We start from the raw sequence: 10000 nt of genomic DNA on the forward strand, positions 1-10000 counted from the left end.
TCCCGTGTACTGTCCGTGGGTGATTTTCGCCCACGAGGACTGTCCGTGGGTGATTTTCGCCTACGAGGACTGTCCGTGGGTGATTTTCGCCCACGAGGACTGTCCGTCAGTACGCATATCAGCACGTTGGCCCTTCCCGTGGACTGTCCGTGGGTGATTTTCGCCCACGAGGACTGTCCGTCAGTACGCATATCAGCACGTTGGCCCTTCCCGTGTACTGTCCGTGGGTGATTTTCGCCCACGAGGACTGTCCGTGGGTGATTTTCGCCTACGAGGACTGTCCGTGGGTGATTTTCGCCCACGAGGACTGTCCGTCAGTACGCATATCAGCACGTTGGCCCTTCCCGTGGACTGTCCGTGGGTGATTTTCGCCCACGAGGACTGTCCGTTAGTACGCATATCAGCACGTTGGCCCTTCCCGTGGACTATCCGTGGGTGATTTTCGCCCACGAGGAATGTCCGTGGGTGATTTTCGCCTACGAGGACTGTCCGTCAGTAGACAATTGTGTACTGATGGACAGTCAACGTGGACTGTTTGGGTGATTTTCGCCCACGAGGACTGTCCGTTAGTACACATATCAGCAGCACGTTTGCCCTTCCCGTGGACTGTCAGTGGACAACTGACCCACGTTGACAGTCCATCAGTACACATATCGTGATTTTTGTCTGAGTGTACTGATAGCTTGAGAATTTTTCATGGACTGATGGTCCATGATGGTCTCAAGTTTTACTGATGCTGGCTCGATTACATCCTTCCCGGCAGTAGTGGCTGATCATCCAACCAAGTGTTTGTTATGAACAATGTGGATTGCTAGAAGCCAAAGGCCAAGACCGAGACCCATAGAGAGAGAGAGAGACCGCGGCCCAAAGGGGAGAGAGAGTCGGCCGCCTCTTTAGGATAACGTTTCCATTTATGTTTCATGTTTATCTATTAGGAGGTTTTCCTTTTTACTCTAGGATTATGATTTGGATACTTTCCATTTTACTCATCCCTTGTATCCCCTATATAAGGGAACACTTTGATTCAGAATGAATAAGAACAGAACACACGATTTCATCTCTCTGTTCACAACACGTTATCAGCACGATAGCCTCTGAACCCTGAGACCAAAATCGAAACTAGAAACCCCAAAAGTCTAAGCCGGCGATCCAAAACCAAAACCCTAAACCTGATCTTGTCCCTTGTTCATCAAGAACTCAGGAGAACCATCTCAGCTTCTCAGATCACGATCCAGACCGAGTAGAACCGCAGATCAGCTCGCGATCGAACCCGAACCACGCGATCAGCCCGAGACGATCCGATACCCGTCCAGCTCGCAGCCGAGACGCCTCCAGCCCACGATCGTCCAATCCGGGACCCGATAGAAGGCAGCAGACGTCCGATCATCTCAGCTCGAAGTCTCCTTCATTCTCTGGTGGTCCGGTTCATAAACCCCTACTAAACTAAGGTATAAACACAATCTGAGAACCTAGAACAGGAAGAACCCTAATTCCATCATTATGGAAACCATGAAACCCTAAAAGAAACTTAAGACTAAAATCGACAAAGCTTTAGAACTAGAAACATGAATCGATTCCTATTAGAACCTGTCTTGTTTGTTGATTGATTGAATCTGAAATTGGCAAACCCTAATTCAATGGAATCGAAAACCCTAACCCCTAAAGGAAGCATCTAGCCGATTTTAAGGTTGATCTTGATTGATTGATTTCTGATTTGAATTGAGGTTTAGGAATGTTTAGATTGATTGAATTAATCTGTTTGAAACTGAAAATACTTAAGGCCTTGAAACCTTAAACATAAGATTGATAGAAAATTAAAGATTGAAACCCTAAGGATCATAAGGAATGTTTTTAAAATTGTTTCTGCATAAATCTGAATATGGTATTGCATTCACAACTGATTAAAACCGATCGGCCAGCATATAGAAACACATGATCTCGAATCTGATTGCATTTAACTCATATGGCCGTGTGGCATTAAAACTTTCTGGTACATGTAGAATTGTTTTTAGGATTGATTGCACCATGGTAGTTTTAGAATTACATAACCGAACCCATTGATTGATCATATAGCCGTGCGGCTTGCTTGATAGCACCATGGTCGAATTAGAATTGTTTGAACATCATAAATGCATAAGACGTGTTGTGGCCGAGCTTGCATATATCATGCGGCCACGTGATCCCATTATGAATCTAATGTCTTGCATGATAATGTGGATCAGATGTCGAAAATAGCAAACAGAGACTATGCAGCCCTGAATCTCTCCGGAGACAATTACTTGCAGTGGGCGCTAGACACAAGGATTAGTCTAAAATCCAAGGGACTCGGTGATACTATCATCGAGGACAGCAATGAGAATGAAAAGAATAGATACAGGGCCATATGTTATATGCGCCATCATCTCATTGAAGGTCTTAAAGATCAGTACATGACGATTGAGAATCCATTGGACCTTTGGAATGCTTTAAGGCACAGATATGATCACCAAAAGATGGTGTTGCTTCCAAAGGCAAGGCACGATTGGATGCATCTCAGATTCATGGACTTCAAGTCCGTGGATGAGTACAACTCGGCCTTGTTCAAAATCGTCTCAATACTAAGACTGTGTGGTGAAGAAGTATCTGATGTTATGATGCTTGAAAAGACCTATACGACTTTCAATCAGTCGAATTCTGTACTGCAGCAGCAGTATAGAACAAAAGGTTTTGCCACATACACTGATCTGATCTCCTGTCTACTCTTGGCCGAGGCAAATAATGAGCTTCTCATGAAGAACAGTGGAGCTAGACCGGCCGGGACAGCACCATTACCCGAAGCCCATGACATTGAAAAGAAAGATCCCAAGGAAATCTACTATGCCCAAGACAACAGGAAACCATACGGTCATAGCCGTGGTGGGTACAGGGGGCGTAGACGTGACAACCATAATGGTCGAGATAGCTACTCAACCGGCCGTAGGGGAAACCACAATAACCGTGGTCGTGGTTCCAATTACGGTCGGGGCCGAGGGAGTTATGGCCGTGGACGAGGTGGTATATCCAAACCATCTTACACGTCCAAGTCCTTATGTCACAGATGCGGGATGGACAATCATTGGGCCAAGAACTGCAGAACTCCAAAGCACTTGTGCGAACTCTATCAAGAGAGTATCAAGAACAAGAACCCGGAGGCAAACATGATCCAAGAAAACGGTCATGATGACAAAGGATATGGGTATGATGCTGATGATGAATCCGACAGAGACAACAAGGATGATCAAATGGATTTTGAAACTTCTGATTGTCTAAAGGACTAGTTTTTCGAATCACATTGTCTTATTGCTTTATGTCTTTGATTTGGTGTTTTTATTTTATGAAATGACATTTATAATAAAAGTTTTACAAAGTCTCTAAAGTCTAGTAAATTTTACTTATAGAAATGAGTGATGAGATGAGTATACTTGTGGTGGATAGTGGCACAAGTCATACGATCCTTAGAGACAAAAGGTATTTCATGAATCTCACAATGCAAAGTGCAAAGGTACAAACCATTGCGGGTGAGGCCAGCCTGATTGAAGGTCACGGCCAGGCCTATGTGATGATGCCCAAAGGCACTCACCTAGAGATCAAAACCGCCTTGTATTCCCCAAGCTCTAGAAGAAGCTTATTGAGTTTCAAGGACATAAGGTTGAACGGTTTTCACCTTGAAACATGGGAAGAAGGAAACAAAGAATTCCTTAACATAACTTTGATCACCAAAGGCAATAAAAAGATCCTAGAGACCATGCCCGCAATGTCCACTGGTCTTTACTATGCAAGGATCAGTATGGTCGAGGCAAATACCTCAGAGCTATTCACTTTATGGCATAACCGGCTTGGCCATCCCGGAACAGGAATGATGCGAAAACTAATGATGAATTCATTAGGGCACACGTTTAAAGGAGTGATCCCACGAAATCTCACATGTGCTGCATGTGCACAAGGGAAACTCATAACTAGGCCATCACCAGCCAAGGTTAATAAAGAAACCTTGAACTTTCTGGAAAGGATCCAAGGGGACATATGCGGACCAATACACCCACCGTGTGGGACGTTTAGATATTTCATGGTCCTCATTGATGCATCGACCAGATGGTCGCATGTATGTCTGTTGTCCACTCGGAACCTAGCCTTTGCACGGCTGCTTGCTCAGATGATAAGGCTGAGAGCACATTTTCCAGACTTTCCACTCAAGACTATACGTCTAGACAATGCTGGTGAGTTCACGTCCCAGGCGTTTAATGAATACTGTATGTCCATGGGGGTAAAAGTAGAACACTCCGTGGCACATGTCCATACACAGAACGGCTTGGCCGAATCTTTCATTAAACGTATCCAGCTGATAGCCCGTCCATTACTTATGAAGTCTAAACTTCCGGTATCAGCATGGGGACATGCGGTTTTACATGCTACGGAACTGATTCGCATCAGGCCATCTAGTGAGCATAGATATTCACCATCCCAATTACTTACGGGTCATGAGCCAGACGTGTCCCACATCAAAACATTTGGATGTGCCGTCTACGTTCCAATTGCTCCACCACAGAGAACTAAGATGGGACCGCAGAGGAGGATGGGAATATACGTAGGATATGAATCCCCAAGTATTATAAAGTATCTTGAGCCAACAACCGGTGATTTGTTTAAGGCCAGATACGAAGACTCACAGTTTGATGAGTCCACATATCCGTCCTTAGGGGGAGATAACAGCCGGTTGATAACAAAAGAAATAGAATGGTTTAGACCATCGACATCTTGGCAAGATCCTCGGACTAAAGATTGTGATTTAGAAGTCCAGAAGATAATACATCTTCAAGAGCTAGCTAATAAACTGCCAGATACATTTGCTGACCCAAATAGAGTGACAATATCACACATCCCGGCTTGTAATGCACCTGTAAGATTAGACGTCCAAGATGGACAATGTCAAGTGGCTACAGAGTCTAAGCAACGTCTAAAACGTGGCAGACCAATTGGTTCCAAAGACAAACAGCCTCGGAAATCCAAGAAAGGTGCTGGATCCGAGAGCATTAAGAAAACCGTCCAGGACATAGATGGAACGGGGAAAGCTCCCGAAAGAGCCGTTCCATCTATGTCCTGGACGGTTTTCTTAATGCTCTCGGATCCAGCACCTTTCTTGGATTTCCGAGGCTGTTTGTCTTTGGAACCAATTGGTCTGCCACGTTTTAGACGTTGCTTAGACTCTGTAGCCACTTGACATTGTCCATCTTGGACGTCTAATCTTACAGGTGCATTACAAGCCGGGATGTGTGATATTGTCACTCTATTTGGGTCAGCAAATGTATCTGGCAGTTTATTAGCTAGCTCTTGAAGATGTATTATCTTCTGGACTTCTAAATCACAATCTTTAGTCCGAGGATCTTGCCAAGATGTCGATGGTCTAAACCATTCTATTTCTTTTGTTATCAACCGGCTGTTATCTCCCCCTAAGGACGGATATGTGGACTCATCAAACTGTGAGTCTTCGTATCTGGCCTTAAACAAATCACCGGTTGTTGGCTCAAGATACTTTATAATACTTGGGGATTCATATCCTACGTATATTCCCATCCTCCTCTGCGGTCCCATCTTAGTTCTCTGTGGTGGAGCAATTGGAACGTAGACGGCACATCCAAATGTTTTGATGTGGGACACGTCTGGCTCATGACCCGTAAGTAATTGGGATGGTGAATATCTATGCTCACTAGATGGCCTGATGCGAATCAGTTCCGTAGCATGTAAAACCGCATGTCCCCATGCTGATACCGGAAGTTTAGACTTCATAAGTAATGGACGGGCTATCAGCTGGATACGTTTAATGAAAGATTCGGCCAAGCCGTTCTGTGTATGGACATGTGCCACGGAGTGTTCTACTTTTACCCCCATGGACATACAGTATTCATTAAACGCCTGGGACGTGAACTCACCAGCATTGTCTAGACGTATAGTCTTGAGTGGAAAGTCTGGAAAATGTGCTCTCAGCCTTATCATCTGAGCAAGCAGCCGTGCAAAGGCTAGGTTCCGAGTGGACAACAGACATACATGCGACCATCTGGTCGATGCATCAATGAGGACCATGAAATATCTAAACGTCCCACACGGTGGGTGTATTGGTCCGCATATGTCCCCTTGGATCCTTTCCAGAAAGTTCAAGGTTTCTTTATTAACCTTGGCTGGTGATGGCCTAGTTATGAGTTTCCCTTGTGCACATGCAGCACATGTGAGATTTCGTGGGATCACTCCTTTAAACGTGTGCCCTAATGAATTCATCATTAGTTTTCGCATCATTCCTGTTCCGGGATGGCCAAGCCGGTTATGCCATAAAGTGAATAGCTCTGAGGTATTTGCCTCGACCATACTGATCCTTGCATAGTAAAGACCAGTGGACATTGCGGGCATGGTCTCTAGGATCTTTTTATTGCCTTTGGTGATCAAAGTTATGTTAAGGAATTCTTTGTTTCCTTCTTCCCATGTTTCAAGGTGAAAACCGTTCAACCTTATGTCCTTGAAACTCAATAAGCTTCTTCTAGAGCTTGGGGAATACAAGGCGGTTTTGATCTCTAGGTGAGTGCCTTTGGGCATCATCACATAGGCCTGGCCGTGACCTTCAATCAGGCTGGCCTCACCCGCAATGGTTTGTACCTTTGCACTTTGCATTGTGAGATTCATGAAATACCTTTTGTCTCTAAGGATCGTATGACTTGTGCCACTATCCACCACAAGTATACTCATCTCATCACTCATTTCTATAAGTAAAATTTACTAGACTTTAGAGACTTTGTAAAACTTTTATTATAAATGTCATTTCATAAAATAAAAACACCAAATCAAAGACATAAAGCAATAAGACAATGTGATTCGAAAAACTAGTCCTTTAGACAATCAGAAGTTTCAAAATCCATTTGATCATCCTTGTTGTCTCTGTCGGATTCATCATCAGCATCATACCCATATCCTTTGTCATCATGACCGTTTTCTTGGATCATGTTTGCCTCCGGGTTCTTGTTCTTGATACTCTCTTGATAGAGTTCGCACAAGTGCTTTGGAGTTCTGCAGTTCTTGGCCCAATGATTGTCCATCCCGCATCTGTGACATAAGGACTTGGACGTGTAAGATGGTTTGGATATACCACCTCGTCCACGGCCATAACTCCCTCGGCCCCGACCGTAATTGGAACCACGACCACGGTTATTGTGGTTTCCCCTACGGCCGGTTGAGTAGCTATCTCGACCATTATGGTTGTCACGTCTACGCCCCCTGTACCCACCACGGCTATGACCGTATGGTTTCCTGTTGTCTTGGGCATAGTAGATTTCCTTGGGATCTTTCTTTTCAATGTCATGGGCTTCGGGTAATGGTGCTGTCCCGGCCGGTCTAGCTCCACTGTTCTTCATGAGAAGCTCATTATTTGCCTCGGCCAAGAGTAGACAGGAGATCAGATCAGTGTATGTGGCAAAACCTTTTGTTCTATACTGCTGCTGCAGTACAGAATTCGACTGATTGAAAGTCGTATAGGTCTTTTCAAGCATCATAACATCAGATACTTCTTCACCACACAGTCTTAGTATTGAGACGATTTTGAACAAGGCCGAGTTGTACTCATCCACGGACTTGAAGTCCATGAATCTGAGATGCATCCAATCGTGCCTTGCCTTTGGAAGCAACACCATCTTTTGGTGATCATATCTGTGCCTTAAAGCATTCCAAAGGTCCAATGGATTCTCAATCGTCATGTACTGATCTTTAAGACCTTCAATGAGATGATGGCGCATATAACATATGGCCCTGTATCTATTCTTTTCATTCTCATTGCTGTCCTCGATGATAGTATCACCGAGTCCCTTGGATTTTAGACTAATCCTTGTGTCTAGCGCCCACTGCAAGTAATTGTCTCCGGAGAGATTCAGGGCTGCATAGTCTCTGTTTGCTATTTTCGACATCTGATCCACATTATCATGCAAGACATTAGATTCATAATGGGATCACGTGGCCGCATGATATATGCAAGCTCGGCCACAACACGTCTTATGCATTTATGATGTTCAAACAATTCTAATTCGACCATGGTGCTATCAAGCAAGCCGCACGGCTATATGATCAATCAATGGGTTCGGTTATGTAATTCTAAAACTACCATGGTGCAATCAATCCTAAAAACAATTCTACATGTACCAGAAAGTTTTAATGCCACACGGCCATATGAGTTAAATGCAATCAGATTCGAGATCATGTGTTTCTATATGCTGGCCGATCGGTTTTAATCAGTTGTGAATGCAATACCATATTCAGATTTATGCAGAAACAATTTTAAAAACATTCCTTATGATCCTTAGGGTTTCAATCTTTAATTTTCTATCAATCTTATGTTTAAGGTTTCAAGGCCTTAAGTATTTTCAGTTTCAAACAGATTAATTCAATCAATCTAAACATTCCTAAACCTCAATTCAAATCAGAAATCAATCAATCAAGATCAACCTTAAAATCGGCTAGATGCTTCCTTTAGGGGTTAGGGTTTTCGATTCCATTGAATTAGGGTTTGCCAATTTCAGATTCAATCAATCAACAAACAAGACAGGTTCTAATAGGAATCGATTCATGTTTCTAGTTCTAAAGCTTTGTCGATTTTAGTCTTAAGTTTCTTTTAGGGTTTCATGGTTTCCATAATGATGGAATTAGGGTTCTTCCTGTTCTAGGTTCTCAGATTGTGTTTATACCTTAGTTTAGTAGGGGTTTATGAACCGGACCACCAGAGAATGAAGGAGACTTCGAGCTGAGATGATCGGACGTCTGCTGCCTTCTATCGGGTCCCGGATTGGACGATCGTGGGCTGGAGGCGTCTCGGCTGCGAGCTGGACGGGTATCGGATCGTCTCGGGCTGATCGCGTGGTTCGGGTTCGATCGCGAGCTGATCTGCGGTTCTACTCGGTCTGGATCGTGATCTGAGAAGCTGAGATGGTTCTCCTGAGTTCTTGATGAACAAGGGACAAGATCAGGTTTAGGGTTTTGGTTTTGGATCGCCGGCTTAGACTTTTGGGGTTTCTAGTTTCGATTTTGGTCTCAGGGTTCAGAGGCTATCGTGCTGATAACGTGTTGTGAACAGAGAGATGAAATCGTGTGTTCTGTTCTTATTCATTCTGAATCAAAGTGTTCCCTTATATAGGGGATACAAGGGATGAGTAAAATGGAAAGTATCCAAATCATAATCCTAGAGTAAAAAGGAAAACCTCCTAATAGATAAACATGAAACATAAATGGAAACGTTATCCTAAAGAGGCGGCCGACTCTCTCTCCCCTTTGGGCCGCGGTCTCTCTCTCTCTCTATGGGTCTCGGTCTTGGCCTTTGGCTTCTAGCAATCCACATTGTTCATAACAAACACTTGGTTGGATGATCAGCCACTACTGCCGGGAAGGATGTAATCGAGCCAGCATCAGTAAAACTTGAGACCATCATGGACCATCAGTCCATGAAAAATTCTCAAGCTATCAGTACACTCAGACAAAAATCACGATATGTGTACTGATGGACTGTCAACGTGGGTCAGTTGTCCACTGACAGTCCACGGGAAGGGCAAACGTGCTGCTGATATGTGTACTAACGGACAGTCCTCGTGGGCGAAAATCACCCAAACAGTCCACGTTGACTGTCCATCAGTACACAATTGTCTACTGACGGACAGTCCTCGTAGGCGAAAATCACCCACGGACATTCCTCGTGGGCGAAAATCACCCACGGATAGTCCACGGGAAGGGCCAACGTGCTGATATGCGTACTAACGGACAGTCCTCGTGGGCGAAAATCACCCACGGACAGTCCACGGGAAGGGCCAACGTGCTGATATGCGTACTGACGGACAGTCCTCGTGGGCGAAAATCACCCACGGACAGTCCTCGTAGGCGAAAATCACCCACGGACAGTCCTCGTGGGCGAAAATCACCCACGGACAGTACACGGGAAGGGCCAACGTGCTGATATGCGTACTGA

The 10000-nt window shown here is 44.5% G+C and overlaps 2 protein-coding genes across 2 annotated transcripts; one reads left to right on the forward strand and one right to left on the reverse strand.

Moving 5' to 3' along the window:
* The first annotated feature begins 2390 nt into the window (after positions 1–2390).
* On the forward strand, positions 2391–3296 carry LOC125602765. Its single transcript, XM_048774200.1, has 2 exons — positions 2391–3127; positions 3242–3296. The coding sequence occupies exons 1-2, from the start codon at positions 2391–2393 to the stop codon at positions 3294–3296; spliced, it is 792 nt and encodes a 263-aa protein (XP_048630157.1).
* Positions 3297–6884: 3588 nt separating this feature from the next.
* Positions 6885–7790, reverse strand: LOC125602766. The gene is made up of 2 exons (XM_048774201.1): positions 7054–7790; positions 6885–6939 (listed from the first exon to the last, which is right to left on the reverse strand). Exons 1-2 carry the CDS (start codon positions 7788–7790, stop codon positions 6885–6887), a joined length of 792 nt encoding a protein of 263 aa, XP_048630158.1.
* Between the last annotated feature and the right edge of the window lie 2210 nt (positions 7791–10000).

This window comes from Brassica napus, unplaced genomic scaffold, assembly GCF_020379485.1.
Source record: "Brassica napus cultivar Da-Ae unplaced genomic scaffold, Da-Ae ScsIHWf_296;HRSCAF=484, whole genome shotgun sequence".
Lineage (NCBI taxonomy): Eukaryota > Viridiplantae > Streptophyta > Magnoliopsida > Brassicales > Brassicaceae > Brassica > Brassica napus.